The 18886-nt window shown below is 42.6% G+C and overlaps 1 protein-coding gene across 8 annotated transcripts in view; it reads right to left on the bottom strand.

The window, feature by feature from the left end:
• Nucleotides 1–18786, bottom strand: part of lrch1 (leucine-rich repeats and calponin homology (CH) domain containing 1) — a 108094-nt gene extending 89308 nt beyond the window's left edge. For 4 of the 8 annotated variants that reach the window (XR_005693289.1, XM_040012556.1, XM_040012554.1 and 1 more), the window contains exon 1: nt 18394–18785. Coding sequence is in view for 7 of the 8 variants with exons in the window: in XM_040012556.1 (XP_039868490.1) it covers nt 18394–18610 (217 nt within the window). In the remaining variant the exon portion in view is untranslated. Of the gene's footprint in view, nt 1–18393 lie in introns of all 8 variants that reach the window. The other 4 variants (XM_040012558.1, XM_040012557.1, XM_040012553.1 and 1 more) reach the window with 2 other exon arrangements.
• Nucleotides 18787–18886: the final 100 nt, after the last annotated feature.

The raw sequence follows: 18886 nt of genomic DNA on the forward strand, positions 1-18886 counted from the left end.
GTGCTGCTTTTAGTTGGTACAGCATGTTAATTCTCCGGGGTACCCTTCATAACTCCTCCTTCAGACATTCAAAGCTTTCCTAAATAATTTAATTGCCCAGACACTGATTGGCTGGCACGCCACAAAAAACCCACCATCTCGACAATCCTGTGTGTCAAAGTCTGCACAGAGGCGAAAAAATGAAACACTCTCTTAGCATCAACCTCAAACGAGGAAAAGATGAAGCCCACAGACATTACAACAACAACACTAGTCAGAAATAAAGTATCATTAATATAACTCCAGCATCCACAAACATCACAAACGCCTCACCTACTGTAACACTTGGACAGGTGAGAGAGCCAAACAGTCAAGTTTATATCCAAGCAGACTTTACGTTATGCGACTTAATGCTACAAGCTCTTTATCAGACGGGATGTGGATTTATTTTATTTCACGCATGTGTGTGCGTATGTGTTTGAGCATATGTGAACGCTTATTTATGTATGCTGGGATGTGCTTCATGGTGAATTAGGATAAGCCTGAAGCAGAGGGGTATGGAAAGTGTGTGCGCTCATCACAGTGAACTGGTTATTGATATGGATGTGTGTGTGTATGTGTCTGGATGACAGTATGATGCCAAGAGGATTTAAGTGGGAGATAGAGAGAGGTGTGTGTGTGTTGGTTTTGGGGGTGAATCTGGCCTACATTTGGAGGGATGAGAGAGAGTTCCTCTTTATTTATTCAAAGCGTCTGTCAGGACAGACCAAAACTGTACATCTCTGATTTAGAAAGACACAAGGTGGTCTCATTTTGTTTTAAAGCTGGGATGCAATTTCATTTTTTTATTATGCAGTACACATTTTTAAAATTTCACTGGATCACAATAGGTCACACTTCACTGAATGACTTTTTCAGGGTCCCTATCCCAACTGTCTTGGGGCGAGAGGCAGGGTACACCCTGGACAGGTTGCCAGTATGTCGCAGGGCTAACACATAGAGACAACCATTTGCACTCACATTCACACCTATATTAACCCTATCCCCACTAACTGCACGTCTTTTGACTGTGAGAAGAAGCCGGAGTACCCGAGAACATGCAAACTCCAAACAGAAAGACCCCGGCCTGATGGTGGAATTGAACTAAGGATCTTCTTGCTGTGAGGCAACAGTGCAATCCACTGTGCCACCACTCCACTGAATATGTTAATTTTTTTTTATAAACTAGAGTGCTATATGGACTGTGGCACCATATAACAGATTACAAACTGCAGAAGGTGTCAGATCTACATGAACAAAAAGCAGAACTGCACTGGTGTCCAAATAATCGTCTGAAAGGGGACCACGCATGCTTCACCTCGTTTTCTCTCGTATACGCTCTCTGTACGCTTCATACCAGGTTGCACCTTCATAACTGTCTTAATTCTTTGTGCCATGGATTCAACAAGGTGCTAGAGACATTAGTCCTCCCACATTCTGTTCCATATTGACATGACAGTATCACCGTTTCAGCAGATTTGTGAACCGCACATTTTTGATGTAAATCTCTCATCTGCTTCAGCGTAGAGCGTTTTCAGAGATGATCTTCTGCATACCTTGGGTGTAACGAGTGGTCATTTGACTTATTGTTGTTTTCCTATCAGTTTGAACCAGTCTTTCCATTCCTCTTTAACCTCAGGGACAATTAACAGAACAATATTTAACATTTCTAAAAGCATTTTTTGCTCAGAGAACTGCTGCTCACTGGATATTTTGCTTCTTTTTTCTCTGTAAAGGTTTACTAGTGTAAATCCCAGCAGCTGCACCAATCATAACACATTCAAAAATCACTTAATTCACCTTTTTCTCCCTTTCTGCTGTTCTGTTTGAACTTCAGCAGGTCATCTTGACCATGTCTGCATGTCAAAATGAACTACGTTACCATCTGATTGGCTTATTAGGTATTTGCATTAACACTGAATTGAACAGGTGTACCTAACAAAGTAGTTCATGCGTGTATCTTTCTTCTTCTTTTGTCCCTGGTTGACGGTTGGCAGGGGGTGCCGTAGGGTTTCCATCCCAGTCAACTATGCACTTCCAGGCCTTGCAATCTCTGGCCTTGACCTTTGCTTGCTTGAGGGTTAGACGTCGTTGTTTAAGATTGTTTTCAATTTGCTTGATCCAACTCTTCTTGGGCATGCCATGCTTGATTCTCCAGTGGGCGAGGTGCTGCTGCAGAGGAGGGCGATATAGCAAGCGACGGCTGCTCATGCGGCAGACGTGGTCAAACCATTGCAATCATTGCTTTTCCATCACCTCTTCTATTGAGGGCTCCTGGTGACATTGACTACGTATTGCACTGTTGCTGAGACGATCGCGGAGGGACACTTGGAGAATCTAACGCAAACACGCATTTGGAAGACCTCGAGCTTGTTGAGGTCGTGGTAGAGGATTACCCAGATCTCGGATCCATAGAGAAGAATGGGCAATACCAGTGTGCGGCACCAGCGGATTTGGTGATGAAGGTTACGTCTGTCTACTTCCAGAGGCACCATCGGAGGAAGACGAATGCCACCATCGCTTGACTGATTCTTCATGTGTGTGCTGCCCCAGGGTTGTAGGTCCTATTAAACATAGTCAGCATTTCTAATAATAAGATTAGAGTATGTACAAGTAAATCCTGTAAGCCAAAAGGTCAGACTCAGTGAGAGCAGAAAACATAAAAAAAGACAAAAAAAAATATAAGACACCCCCTTTAACTGGTCCAGAGGAGACTATTAAGAATAGGGGCACCAGGCTCATCTGCAGTGTTGGGGAGTAACGGAATACATGTACCGCCGTTACGTATTTAAAATACAAAATATGAGTAACTGTATTCCGTTACAGTTACCGTTTAAAAAGGTGGTATTTAGAATACAGTTACTTTGTTGAAATAAATGGATTACACTGCGGTACTTTCCTGTTTCATTTTGTTGCGGGTCAGGACTGTTTGGGTTTTGTTTGACAGTTACGTTCTGTTGTTCCAGGCGGCAGCGTTACGGTTGCCATGGTTACAGGGCGACGCTCTCCCTCTCTCTCTCTCTCTCTCTCTGCGACTGTGTGTTTCCTGGGTGAGAGAGCGCCTTTTCGTTGTTGTTGTTGTTGTTGTTGTGCTAAGCTAACAGGCAGAATGCTACAAGCATAGCTCTAAAGAATGTAGCATCATGGGCAGTGTAGTCCGTGTTGCAGGGAGAATGGACTGCCATACGCGTTATGTGTCTGTGAGCGCGAGGAGGGAGAAAAAGGGGAGTGGAAAGGTACGAGCTGTCATCGAGGAAAAACGGGAGCTGGAAGCATGTAAATATAATAATAACCACTTCAGCCAAGAAGAGTGCCTGACGAGCCCAGTTGTAAGTAAGCTATTAAGACTCGACTGTACACCGTGTTCGTGTTTTCCTCCGAAAACAATAAGTTCCGTTGGAGCAGCCTTTCAACGCCTCTCTCTGTCTCTCGCAAGCAAAGTTGACCCACACAAAAAAGTAAAGCTATTTTTCGGCTACGAGCCGACAGGGACCCCGCCGTATTAGTCAGAGGTCCCTTTACTACAGTTCGGAGTCGCGGACCTTCAGTAATAGTAATAAATCACACAGCAATACTACATTCACGTTGTTGTAAAAAGCATGATAATATATTAAGTAATCCAAAGTATTCAGAATACGTTACTGTCATTGAGTAACGTAACGGAATACGTTACAGAATACATTTTGGGGCATGTATTCTGTATTCTGTAATGGAATACATTTTAAAAGTAACCTTCCCAACACTGCTCATCTGTAACTGTCAGGTTATGTTATTGCTCTTCAATACAAAAAGCTTGCTGTAAGTCAGCTGGATGAGGTGTGATTAGTCAATGTGAAGCTAAACAAACTAAATACAAAAGAAGCAGTTTCTCTCAGCTGACCACTGGTATAAAACCAGAACTGAGCGTATCCCTAAGCATAACAATGACACTATAGCAGAGTGATGATTTAGTGAGCTCACAATAATTAACACACAGGCAGACATAGTTTATACGTGTAATCACACGGTGCACTGTGCAGCAGAGAACAGAAGGAAGTGACCTTCAGATTGCAAAAAGGCCTGAGGAAGGAAATTAGTTCCCTTCCAAGGTTATCTAGAGAGACCGCTCAGAGGGGCACACTATCCAACAAGAATGCAGGTGGGGACGTCCTGATGCAGACGAGCGGTTCAAATAATTAGGTATTTTCCTTGGACCTTCCCATGTCATGACTGCTGGGGTGGGGGTGTAAGTGTTACTCCAGGACACCACACAGCAAGACAGTGTTTCACCTGCAGCAAATGTGGACCATTAGTACATTGCACTTCTCTGGAATTTCTTTAGCAGAAGATTTTAAATGAGCAGCAAAAGCTTTAAAAAAAAAAAATCATTCTGTTTTGCTGTACATGTCTAAATGTTAACATTAACATCTGCAACCGCCATTCATGAATCAGTGAAGGGTGGTAGCTAACCCTGCCAAACCTGAGGTAATAAATCCATGTGCTGAAGGAGGAGAAGCAGGTTTACATGAGCTGACTGAGGCTGGTCTTTGGTCTGTCAGTGTGTTTGTATTTTCAGCTCCACAGAGCAGCTTCAGAGACACGTCTGATCTGTGCAGCGCGCAGCAGCAGATGACAAACACTGATAGAAGAAAGCCTCAAAAGATCTAATTCAGTTACAGGCGCACAAGATGTGACCACACACATGCTGCACTGCCGTAATCGCAAGCACATAGTAGACTACAGGACAAAACGTGAACATGAAAGAAGAAGAGGGGAAAAATGCTTAAAACATGATGTAATGTATGACATCAGTGTCAAGCAATGTGCAAAGCGATGATACTGCCTCAAGTCAAATCCTGGCTTATGGGTAAGTGTCAGGTATCAAAAGCAAAAACCTTTTCCTTATATGCTCAGTGATCGAGTGTCCCACAAGTCATGCCTTCCTGATCCTTCCTAATCCTTTCTGTTAGAGCCGTAACTAACGGTTACTTAAAATATTTTCCCACCATTAATGAAATAATTGTTTGATCTGTGAAATATTAACCTGTCACAGACTCCCAGAGTCTTTAGCTTTGACTGGGAAGTTCTGACCTTAATGTTATAACACAGGAGGGCCTTGATACCAAAGACCACCTTAAAACAGAGGGGCTACAGTGTATCGCATGATTTCAACTAAATCGAGTTCAATGACTTTTGCTTAAGCAACACTGTAAGTCACTGTCACTGGTGTTCTGAATAATGCAACTGCACATCGAAGGCTTTCCTCATATCATCCAGATAACCAGTCTGTCGCGGGGCCTTTTAATAACCAATCAATGCTAAATTAAAGAGCAAAGCATTGCTAGTCTCTTCCTCAGAGCGATGATATTAGTGGACACCCAAAGCCGAGGTATCATACACAAAGTGGAAAAAGTATATTTCAATTTCGTTATCGGTAAATGTCCAAAAGGCTGCTCACAGGAAGCGCAGCACATGTGGGCCACAAAAGGACTGTGTTAGTTTACAGAAGTTAGCATTTAGCTCCAATGATAGCCTCTCAGAGCTGCCAGCAAGTATGTGACCCTCCAGTGTTATTGTTAAATTTATGTTTGCTGTGTTTTACTTCACTAGGAGAATAAAAAAAAAATCAGCATTGCATTAGGCAGCCATGAAGTAATAATTATATAAGTCCAGCTGTAGCTGCGGCTACGCTTTACAGTTGTGGTGAGGGGGTGGGGAGATACTGGGCTTCCTTAACAGGAAAAGCTCCAAGGCACTGCCTCCTGAACACAATGTAGTGGGGAGCAGTTACTTCCCTCCTCTGTGCTGGTGAGAAAACCAGCATCTCCACCCTCATTTCCCCGCCTTACAGTATCATTATCACAACTCCACCCATCTTCAGGTTAGCTTTTGCTCCACTGACTAAGAGCAAAGCTAGTGCAAAGACACTTACAGCTCTGCAAGGTCTGCAAGCCTCTGGACATCTTTGTCATTAACTACACTTACAATAATAAAATAAAACACAGACATACAGTTCACCATTATCATCACTATTAATGAGTAATTAATTGATAATAGTGACATTGCCACGGCTACCACAGTAGACAAACAACTTTGTAAAATAGGTGGGAAAAAAGAGATTGTAAAATTGAGTAACCTAGAACAGTAGGTCCTTGGTGGCAAACCTGAGAGATAATAAGACATTGTGTTTATTCTATTCTTTATCTTATATTAAAAAAGCTGATGTATCCAGAAGTGATCTATCAATTTTCCTATCCACTTCTACATTTGTCTGGAGTATAACATATAATGTTCATAATGGAGTAAGAAATTAGTCACTAGGAACATCCCTAGTTTGGGCAGATCTAACTTCAATGTTAGCTTGACCTCATTTTAGAACTTTGTCTGAGTTTGCTGTCTTTTCTACAATTACACAGAATTTCTCAGAGATGATGTAATATGTGACATCAGTGTGACAGTTTCGATGTGTAAAAAGATGTGTTCCATATGTCATGGCCTCCTCTGATGAGATCCTTCCTAAACCTCTGTTAGTTGTAACAAAGACTAAGACATTATTACTTCATCAGGAATCTTTTTTCCACCATTAATGAAGTTGTTGTTGTTTTTTCATAGAAGTGCTTTTTTCTATGTCTCAGTGTTTTTGCCCAATATTCTCTCTCACAAACACACACACACATATTCAGGCAAGGCATCAAGCCACTGTCTTTCCTTTAACTTAGTAAACACGACAGTGTTTCCCCTCAGGCACGATCTGATATCGTCATGTTGGTGTTGTTCCCAGATCATCATACTAAATGTTGTTCCAGTTGCAAGTGACCAATCAGAATGTTGTGATGTCAGACTTTTGCGACTTCGGGAAAAACCACCGTAAAAAAAAAAACTGTACTTAAGCTGCGAGAAACCGCCTCTGTCCGCTGATCAACGGACCCTGACCCTAACCCTTTAATAAACGGTAAGCAGAATTGATATAGTCCTTGCAACACTGGAATTTCATAAATGCACGAATGGCTTGGCGCGCCAAAGAATAACGTCACAACAATGTGATTGGTCAGTTGCAATGTTGAACCTGGAACAACATTTTCATGATGATCTGGGAACAACACCAACACGACGATATCAGATCATCCTTCCCCTCAGAATTAACCTACATTCGTGGTGGTAGTATGGAGGCATGCTAAGATATGTAAGCAGTCCGAGTCTGTGAGCACAGCGTAGCAGCATGAGAAAAGGCTCAGCACTTGCTGCTGGCTGATGTTAGACGGATGTTAAACTTTCATGCAGTGGTTCTCCAGATGAGAACAATGACCACAAGACAAGAGACTCAACACAGCTGAATGACACTGAAGACTGGCAGCAGCTGAACTTTCAGAGTAAGAGAAGGGAAGGTTGCAGTAGCTGATGGATCACATCACCATTTTGGATGGATGATTAAAAAAAAACTTGATAAATATTCTGAGGAGCTGTCAATATATCAGGTGAAACCAGTTTCCAAAAATCTTGCCCATCCATGCGCTGATCCAAGCTGACAGAACCTGGACTCGGTCCTGTTAGATTGCACTTTCCATCTCAGTCCACTGAGCTCTTTTCTGATGTCCCTGAGCTCCTCACTCTCCGACTGGCGTCTCTGTAGCTCTTCATCCCTCAGAGAGAAAACCATTAAATGCTCCATTAAGTGCTTCTTTAACTGCCTCATTCTATATGCATGAGCCGCTGGTCCTCCCTCTCAGAGTCCTCTGAGAACAAATCAATAGGAGGCGGCTGAAGGTGAAGCTCACAGTGAGGGGTAATGTTAAGGCATCTAATCATGAGGAAGGAAAGCATGCACTTCTGTCTTTTGGTTCCCTAAATTGTTAAAATGTGTTAATTAAAATTGTGCTTTTTGACACTTTCAAAAGACCACTCTGCTGTGGTTACTCTGTCCTCCAAGTATAAAAGTGTTTGAGGATCTGAGGGTGTGTGTTTCCGTCACAGCTGTCACTACGTTCAGGTGTGGCGCGAACACTGAGCAGACAGTGCCTCCTCTAACCCCACATCCCAACACATTCCTGGAAATCCAACGCTTCCTGAAAGGGAAGGAACAGCACTGAGGTATAGGAAGTGAGGGTGGTAATGTCATGGGGGAGAAATCATGCCTCAGGCACACATTATGCATCCATCTACACACATTAAACACACACAGACACACACACAGCTGCATCCTTCAAACCTTTATTGCACTCTTTCTGTGTCATTAATGACTTCTATAATATTGTAAACCACTATCGGGCCAACGTGGCAGCTTGTTGGTCTATTGACTGGTAAAATATTGCATAGTCAGATCAATAAGCAAGTTGCCCACAAATTATACAAGGACCCCACATCATTGTTTACAGTTTCTATGAGAAAAAGAAAAAAAATATTCTTTTCTTCAGAAAAAAAGAAAAATCACCATGAGAGTAAACTGCGGGAAGAGCGATCGAGTAAACCTGTCCTCCCTGTGACAATGGCAAATGGTTCTTTGGTCAGGTCGGAGGGCCCTTTAGAGTTTTGCTTACAGACCCGGGGTCAGGACCCGTTCTGCGTTACATCTGGTATCTGGTGAAATAAATAGACCTGACTATAAGTACAAGTCGTGTTGACAGATTTCTTCAACAAATATGGAAAACATACTTAAATTGGAAAGAAAAAAAAATTCCCTGTAAATAATTTCAGCATCTAAGACCTCTGCAAACCCCGGACTGCTGTTTTACTGTATTCATTTTCTTTTCCCCCAATCACTCTGCATCTGCTCCTATCCCAGCTGACATTATAGCGATAGGCGGGTACACCCTGAACGTCACCAGTCCAGTGACAGCGCTTCTCATGCAGCAGTTTTAGGATAAAAAAATACAATCGTGGCTTAAAGTTTGGGCAGTTGCACCACTACAAAAACTACAAACTTCTCAAATTCCTCCTCAAAGAAAAGTCTAAAGTAAAGAAATATTAGTAGAAATAAATAAACTGCATTCATATAGCAACAGAAAACAAGCATTTATTAACTGTGTATTGTGCAGCTAATTTTCCAAAAGCATCTTGCTGCAAATAGTGAATGTCCCAACTAAAATTTGATCTACATAATTTAAAGGTATGATTTCAGTTGGGTTGGCTATTAAACAAAAAATGAAAAAAAAACTATTATCATTATTATTATTATCATTGTAGTCACTTTTGATTGGTAACTTGGTCTGTGCTCTGGGACTTCCTCCACCTTTCATGTACACACTTGGAAAGTAACCACAGTGCAATAAAAAATGCTGAGATATGGCAATCCAACCTGCTGATGGTCAGAGAATGTCTCACTCCGTTAGGGTTGATGGTCAACAAAAAAAACTGCCTATTAACAGAATAAATCGCAGATATACTGATGAACATGCTTCTATGTGCAAATGCATTTAAGTACAAGTGGAGAACAATTTGAACTTTTTAACTCCATATAAAAATTTGCACAGTACACCTGACAAACGCAGGGAGGTTGTTGCTGTCAGTTTACACACATATTGTAAAGCTCTTTGTGTGCGTGTCTGTGTGTTCGTGTCTGTCCACTAAAAAAACTGCCAAACACTGCAGAAATGTGTATTGTCTAGAGCTGGGTATGTGGTGGGAAGCACATGCTCACACACATAAAACCCACAGCAGACAGGCAGAGCATTAACACCAAAAAGCTCATCAGTGTGTCCACTGTAGGACAGTAACACAACCACACAGCAGCACAGAGACAGCTACAGTGTTTTTCTGCATCTATGTAGTAATATGAGGAGAAGATGATTAATTGATGAAGAAATTAACTGAATAATTCATAGCCCCATCATACATTGTACACCTCTGATTCAAGCCTTCCAGATATAAACATGTTTGTATATTAGTGATACATTTATTACAAAACGAGCGCTCCATGGCCGAGGACCATTTAGACACCGGTGTTGAAGGAATACCTCCAGGTCCCTTTTTCAGTGAGGTACAGGGCTTATGAGTAAGTCAACATTTTTTACACTTAACCGTGGAGCTGGATCCTGCTGACCCTCTGCTGATTGTTTCCTCCATGCCATGTTAGCTCTCGGGCTAGATATCAGTGCACGGCTGCAAGTAGAGCAGCCAACAAAGAACATGAAACTGAATTGAACTGATCACCTTATACATTAGCCCATCACTAGAGGACTAATTATCGTTATTGTCACTAGAAGGTACCAGACGTACAACTCGGTGAATCTAAGTGTTAATATTTTAATTGATTGCCAAGGTCATTAAATTGTCACTAAATTGGTGGCCATCTGCCACCAGATGATGCTGCAGCTCCGATACTGTTGTACAAAACCGTCATAACTTTAAATGGTAAAATGGCCTGCATTTGTATAGCGCTTTACTCAGTCCCTAAGGACCCCAAAGCGCTTTACACTACTACATTCAGTCATTCACCCATTCACACACTGGCAATGGCAAGCTACGTTGAAGCCACAGCTGCCCTGGGGCGCACTGACAGAGGCGAGGCTGCCGGACACAGGCGCCACCGGGCCCTCTGACCACCACCAGTAGGCAAACATGGGGTTAGTATCTTGCCTAAGGATATTTGGCATGCAGCCAGGAGGCAGCCTGGGATAGAACCACCGACCTTCTGATTAGTGGCTGACTTGCTCTGCCACCTGAGCTACAGCCACCCCAACTTTAAGCCTATTATTATTAGTTATTGAGAAGGCAAAAGAATGAGATCGTGGATCTTTTGTGGGAATGCATGCTGGAGATTATGTCATGCTATCTGAGTTAGAATAGTGAACTGGATGTGTTAAAAAGGAGGGTGATGTTTGAAATCATTGTTCTTCCTGTTAACCATGGTTATCTGCAAGGAAACACGTGCAGCTATCATCGCGGTGCACAAATAGGGCTTCACAGGCAAGGATGTTGTTGCTACTAAGATTGCACGTAAATCTACCACTATCGGATCATCAAGAACTTCAGGGGTAAAGATTCAGTTGTTGTGAAGAAGGCTTCAGGTTGCCCAAGAAAGTCGAGAAGAACCAGGACTGGCTCCTAAAGATGATTCAACTGCGGGATCTGAGTGCCACCAGTGCAGAGTTTGCTCAGGACTGGCAGCAGGCAGGTGTGAGTGCATCTGCATGCACAGTGAGGCCAAGACTTTTGGAAGATGGCCTGGTGTCAAGAAGAGCAGCAAAGAAGCCACTTCTCTTCAAAAAACATCAGGGACAGACTGATATTCTGTAAAAAAGTACAGCGAGTGGACTGCTGAGGACAGGCGTAAAGTCATTTTTTCTGATAAAGCCCCATTCCGATTGTTTGGAGCATCTGGAAAAAAGAATGCCTGGGGGAAAAAAGGTGAGCGCTACCATCAGCCCTGTCTCATCTCAACAGTAAAGCATCCTGAGACTATTCATGCGTGGGGTCGCTTTCTCACAATTTTGCCAAAGAACACAGCTATGAATAAAGAATGGTACCAAAACATCCTCCGACAGCAACTTCTTCCAACCATCCAAGAACAGTTTGGTAAGGAACAATGGTTCAGCACGATGGAGCACCGTGCCATAAGGCCAAAGTGATAACTAAGTAGCAAAGGAAAAAAAACATTGAAATTTTCGGTCCATAGCCAGGAAACTCCCCAGACCTTAAGCCAATTGAGAACTTGTGGCCAATCCTCAAGAGGCAGATGGACAAACAACAACCCACTACCGTAATTCTGACAAACTCCAAACTTTGATTATGAAAGAATGGGTTGCCATCAGCCAAGATTTGGCCCAGAAGTTGATTGACAGCATCTCAGGGCCAACTGCAGAGTTCTTGAAAAAGAAGGGCCAACACTGCAAATATTGACTCTTCACATAAACAGACTTTGTGAAAAATAATATTCATGCCATTCTCACAACTGTACAGTGGTGACCAGAAAGAATCAGTTTTATTACTGAAAAAAAATCATCTCCCTACTCTCTTCCTCTTTCCTGGAATCATCTTTAAACAGAAATCCCCTTCAAGTTCTCAGATTTTTCCCAAACACTTTCACCCTGAGTGCTAGAACTTTTATATATAGCAATTATATCAGGAACGGTACAGAAGAGGATTTGTAAGCGCATAAAATGAAAGCAAAATCAGTTACGTGTTATTGCTGTGGATGATTGCGATTTAAAAAATAAATAAATAAAATCTGCGGTTAAAATTTTGTCATTCCTCAGAACTAAACATTATGTCATTCTGTTTATCTTTCAACTGTCTGGCAGTTAAGGGATGTTTAACACCCCAAACACACAAACAGACACACACACACGGTTCGGTAGTTGCTGTTGATCCCACCACATTTGAAAGCAGACTGACTGGTTGGTTTGGTTTGAAAATCACCTTCCTTCACCTTTCAGTTCCTGGACACAAGTGATATAATCTACCCTAAAATAAATACCTGCAACCACACATATGCAGCCCCTCCCTGAGCGTGTCATATTAATAAATCTTATCTCACGTTCAATTAGATATACCACATTTTACCCTGTTAACAATCAACATCGGCCTCGTTCTCAATGTTCTTTTTCTTTATCCTTTATAACTGTTTCAGTCCCTCTTCCTTGATCACAACCATGTGCAACATCTTCCACGAGGAAGCTTTTGAAAATGTGCCTTACACTTTTCAGCACCATACAAAATTATAATGATGCTTTATGATGTGATGTTTCAAATCTCTTCTTCATCTGTGTGTTGTATGAATCAGGTGTGATTAAGTATTAAATAGAGGTTTGAGAACAGGCAGAAGCAGGCCCAAAACAGCAACTGCAGAAAGGAGTTAAACCCGCCATCTTTCTGTGTTTCTTCAGCCCGCCTTTCAGCGTGGTTCACCCGAGTGACTGTAAACACTCTAAAAGTAGCTCTTTTCCAACAAAAAGCCACCTCTTAGTTTGAGAGAAGCCATTAGTGGGAGGAGGCTGTAAGGAAAGCAGCTCCAGCTTGTGTTTCACTACAAGCCGAGACTTGCGCGGCTGCTGATATGAAACTAGGAGGAAGCACAGTGTGAGTCCTTGCACTTCTGTCGACTCTGACACACTGCTTCTGTGTGCACTTTAGCTGATTTATATAAATACACGTGTGCATGTGTGCATTTAAAGACGAGTGCTTCCACAGCACGCTCGTCTGTCACAGTGACTCACTTTGTTCTGTCTCATCTCATTTCTTTTCATGGGAACTGATCACAGTTGCTGTGTGATCAGAGACGCCTCCATCTTCACTACAGAAAACTCAACACGCCACTGTTTACTACTGTCACACCAGCATGTCGGTCATATCCACTCCAAAATGTCTACAGCAGGATTTTCAAGCCTCTTCGGTTCTTTTTCCCAGTGCCAGAGATACTTTGATACACCCATACGCTGACATGCAACCAAATGTTTAAAATGACCATTTATAATTTTTTATCCCTTTATCCCATGATCTTCGAGTATTGAGCCAGAATTTGCAGGAGGTACCAGTCAGTAGGGCCAATATTGGCTGATACAGATATTTTGAACCCACGTATCTTAATGCATGAAGCCCGTAAGGCTGATAATCCTCATGGCTGCACTGTTTTCTCTGGCTTTTTTGAACCCTTCCTTTATCCTAAAACAGGGGTGTCATACATATGGCCTGGGGGGGGTCAAAATCACCCTGCCAACTGCTCCAATCTGGCCCCAGTGGACAGCTCTGGAAAATGTGATGAAATGTGATGAAAGGCATATGTTTGGACTAAGTTTTACAGCTTTTATCTATTGTATAATGAGCATCAGGACCTTTTCTCTTATTTTACATGTTTTGTTTCTTACAATTTAAAGCCAGAGAGTTGTGACAGTTCTTTCATTTCCTGCAGCAGCATTTCCTTATTGTGCAGAAAAAAACTGATATGTCCTGATGAGACTGGCCTTCTTTTTCCTCATACAAAGATAACTCAAGGATTAAATATGTAGTTCAACTTTTTTACACGGAAAGAAAGACTGTTTCTCATTTGGCCTATTTGCCAAATATTTGCTGTGACAACTCAACAAACTATTAAATAAACACTTATGACCTAACTATGTACATGAAATCATTAATCTCATTAATCTGACACCTCCTTCTGTTTCCTGAAGTGGTTAAGATAATGCACCTTAAAAGCTATTTTCGGCTAATCCCTCATTCATAGAGCCATCGCAGCAGGTAACGCTGCATGTTTGTTTTGGCAGACTTTCACACCAGATGCCCTTCCTGACACAACCCCAATGGGATTTCTGTCTCCTCCAGGATGGATGTGTAAGCCACTACATCAGGATGATGCACCTTGAGACTGTCATGGTAAGAAAGCATTAAATAAACTGGCATCAAATTAAAGAGAAAAAATAAACAGAGTGTTAGGAGTGTTAGGAGTAAGAAGTTTTGCTACCACGTGCTGCCAGAACAGATTCAATGGCCCTTGACAGCAATTCTATAAATCTCTGGAACAACATTTTTGTACAACAACATCTTGTCACTTTAAAGGAAAATGTCTTCAGCGTCCTGACACATATTGCACAAACATCTACAGCTTGCAAACTGTTAGGGCCCAGTTTTACCTGCTTTATATTTTTCTCTTGACTGACTCTTAGGGATAAGAGGCAGGACAAGCACCCTCTTAGATTTATAAGAAGGATTCTCTAAAGGCCATTTGGTATGTAAGTGACACAAAACATCCCAGATCACAAAGTCTTGTCCATGACCAGGAATCCCTAATATATACTGCAGGAACGCTGTTAAACTGTAGCACGCAATCTTCACACTCTCATTTTACTGCCATCACTTCTATCGCTTGACTTCATACTGCTGCTGCGGTGTGCGTGTGTGTGCATGCATGCGTGGGTGGGTGGGTGTATGGTTCTGTAAACGTGAGCTCCGCAGCAGTTACGTAATCCACATTTCTTTTTTAGTGTACATAAACAAAGTTAGAGACCGAAGTGCAGCAAAGTAACGTCACTTGTCTTCACTGTAGCACAGCCAACCCATTTATTCACTTACTCTGAAGAGCAAAGACAGCCACAACTTAGTTTTTGTTGCCAATGGCATTAGCAGGCAACATTTAGAGCACGTGTCTAACCCAGTGTTTCTACTACTTTTAAAAGCTGAAAGATAAAATGCCTGCACAGTACAGCAAATCAGCTTAACCAGCATGCCCCCAAATCTATCCTTATGAATCCACATGATGTCAGAGCGAACACTGAAAACTATTATGTGGATCAGGGCAGTAGGTCAGTGATGAAAACTTGACTGTTTGATAACCACAGAGACCTGCACCTTATATCCTATACTCCGTTTGACCTGGTATGTATCAATAAGAAAATGCCAATCATGAACCCCAGTATGGATAAAGGCAGTCCTGCTTCTGGCCATACTTATCAAGACTCACAATATAGGGCTTTGGAGCGTGATGTCACGGGAGCTGGGCCACGCCCCCTCCCGCCATGACAGTAGGCCAAAGAAAGTACACGGAAGCGTCAGCTATGGTTCGTACGTGCTGTGTTGTCGGTTGCAACGTTAGATCACACGATAGGGAAGGCAAGAAGCTGGAAAATGGGCTCACTTTTAATCGTTTCCCCTCCTGGAGGCAACGGGAGGGATTTCATGTATCCGATATTACTAAACGAAGATGTCAGGCTTGGATTGCAGCGGTCAGATGAGCGGATATCGAGTTCTCTGCCATCCCCAATTTTTTGTTGGTTTGCTCGCAGCATTTTCTTTCCGGTGAGTTCTAAATAAATTCATATCTCTCTTAATAGACTTTTAGTGTATTTCGAATGCGCTGAGGTCATAGATAATTAGATAAAACATCGTAATGTGTGATGCTATAGAATCACGTCATGTTGACGGAGTAGCTTATTATTTGGCATTATTGCAGGCAAACCAGCATATGAAATATGAAACAGAAAAGAAAAGTATGTTTATTTTTTTTATTCAAGATCTGTTCACCTGTACTTAGCAAGTACATACACATGAAATGCAAACTATTTACATGGCAACGCACAGCTGGCAAGCTGGCTGTATCTTGGTCATATGGTCAACGTACTCACAACGTGGAGGCTTAAAAATGGCCAAATCTTGATGTGTGTCTCCAGGAATTTATAATTCCGAAAATGATTCGCCGTGTATGCGCTGACTCCACAGACAGGGTAAGCGAAGATATCGGGATAGGACAACGGCGGTAGGCTGTCTGGGTTTCCACTCCACTGCCTTATTTCATACGGGTCCACACGCTATTTTTTCCAAGTACCATCTCTTGGCGTCTGGGCGCAATCGGTCGCGATACAGCCCTTTGTCTTTTGCGTTGATTTTAAGCAAGGTTCTGGCAGTCCCGCTTCCAACACAGTGTGTTTGTTTTGATTTGTGGCCTTCTGACATGGCGCCGCGATCCCACAATGCACTGCGGCGTGACGTCAACTCCAAAGCCCTATACACCAAGATCATAGACTGTATTTAGAAGACTGATGCAGCCACCATGACATCAGCCATTGGTTTAGGACCACTAAAGCACACTGAAAGCTCAATGTTAGCATTTTGGCTGCTACCATGTTATTTATTTATTTTTAAGTCCTAAGTGATCACATATGAACAAGAGAGTGGAGCGCTACTTCATAAGCTAACTGCTTCTATAGCCTGTACACATATATTGCAAAGATACGGAACACTGCTAGTTAGTTCTACATAACATATTAAACCCACACTATAATTTTATTCACAAAGACTGAGGCACAAACTTCTGAAAAGCCTGTTCCACTTAGCAAGTCATATTATTGTCATTTAATGCAGCCACAGAGCCAAATTTAAGCCTTACCAGCACACAGACAGGAAGCTATTACATATATGTACATATGTTGTACAGAAGTTCATTAAAATTGCCCTCGACTCCTTTATTCTCTGACCAGAGTAAACACTTTCCTGATGAGTTTATGGGCTTGGTTGTTGATTTTGGATCATACTGAATAAAGTTCAAGTTTAAATCCAAATTATTATCATTTTTAGAGTCATAAATCAGGATTATTTAGGGCATAGGTGTCAAACTCTGGCCCGTGGGCCACATTTGGCCTGCAGTGTAATTACATTTGGCCCGCGAAGCCATACCAAATTACTATTAGAGCTGGCCTACTGGTATTACACAGCTAATATATATATCGTTTAGTATTAAGCCTTGCTTGTTCCATATTCAGTTTTTCAGCAAAACTTGTTTGAGTCAATAAGAAAAGATTCATTCTTATATCTGGAGGAAGTTTTTCTTTTCAATAAATATTAATGTTAGCCCGCAACATTGTTCCAGTTTTGAATTTTGGCCCACTGTGTATTTGAGTTTGACACCCCTGATTTAGGGTATGCTAATTAGCTAGTTATTTATGAATCACAAGACATCACCCTAGGTGTATGCATAGTTCTTTCACAGTCAGCTCCACCCCTTTGTCCTTGTCTAGTATCAAAACATGACAACAATAACAAAAAACTCAGCTCAGGACTTCATAATCAGTCTTCAGTAAGCAACTGATGGTTGCATGGTGGCTACATCCATCTTTTACCTACAGTCTATGACATGGATAGGTAACTGGTCTGTTAGAGCGCAAACACATTTAAACTCATGACTCCTATATCAAGCCTTCTTTGTAACAAAGAACCCTCATATAAAACAACATCTGCTTTTCTTAAAGACCCTTTCCTTCAGCTTTTACAGCGCAAAAATACATCTTTTTTTTATTGTTTACCTTTATGTTAGAAAACTTTACACACATAACCTTTTGTGTTCTGGTAATTAACGTGATAGGGGATTGGGTTGGAAAGAAAATAGCTATGTTGTGCCTAAAACAGCACAGACTGAGTGTGTCGGGGTTCAGCCAACTCTCCATGCCTGTTTACATCTTGTAATGGATTAAAAGGAAGTAGTGGGGATTTCCACTGAACAGTCGGATCAGTGATAAATGCTCCAGTGCCCACTTTCACTATAGCCCTCCATAAACACAGGGCTTCAGTCATTTGGAAACTTGAAACTTTTCCTATGACTGTTCTCTCAATAATGAACAAATCTCAGGTCACAATGAGGCCAGTCAGGAGGCTAAACACGACTCAGTGGAGGGGTTAAAGTCAACTGTGCATCCGGTTCAGGTGAAGCCAAAGTTCCAACTTGCAAACACCACTAGGGCTGAGGGCTCGGCACACCACCCGTGCAGCTTCGTGAGTAAACGCTCAGTTAGTCCTCGTGGATAACGGAAATGCCAATGTTGTAAATAACGTCCAGCGGTTACTTAAAGGAGTCTCCACGCCGCCGTGACGCGTTTATAGCGGGGAGCAGTTACCGCCCAGCACCGGTGTGCCCCCCCTTCTTAAAAGCTAACCGGGATGGGCTGTTGGGGGAGTGCAATACACCAAAGAACAACCTACCTGCTTCCACCGTGTCCGACAGGTCGTGGTTGGCTGCTGTCCGGGGAAACTCCTTCAGTTTTCGGCAGCTGAGGTTGAGGACGCCGCTGGCCGCCGCCTCCTCCAGCGCCCGCTCCAAGCCCCGGTTGGGAGGCAGGTTGGCGCTGCCGATGTGAGCCTGGACTAACGGAGAAGAACCCAGAGGGGGGCGAGCCGACTCCGGTCCCAACGTCGCCATAATTTTCCGCCTCTCCGCTGCGCGTGTCCGTGTATCGGTTATGTCCGAGAGAGCGCGCGGGGTTGGCTACGTTCAGGTAAACAGCGGGACACTGACTTCACAGACGTCCGTGGCCGTGCCGCGCGTTCTGACTTCGTGATTGTCGCCGCCGCGTCTGCCTGGAGGTCTGCGCGTGTCGTCAAGCGTCTCAGTTGGACGGTGCGACATCCGGGGAACAAATTTCAAAATTGTACACCGACCAGGCCAATGTTACGGTGGAATGAAATAATAAATACG

Source organism: Simochromis diagramma, unplaced genomic scaffold (genome assembly GCF_900408965.1).
Source record: "Simochromis diagramma unplaced genomic scaffold, fSimDia1.1 OVJJ01000612.1, whole genome shotgun sequence".
Taxonomy (NCBI): Eukaryota; Metazoa; Chordata; class Actinopteri; order Cichliformes; family Cichlidae; genus Simochromis; species Simochromis diagramma.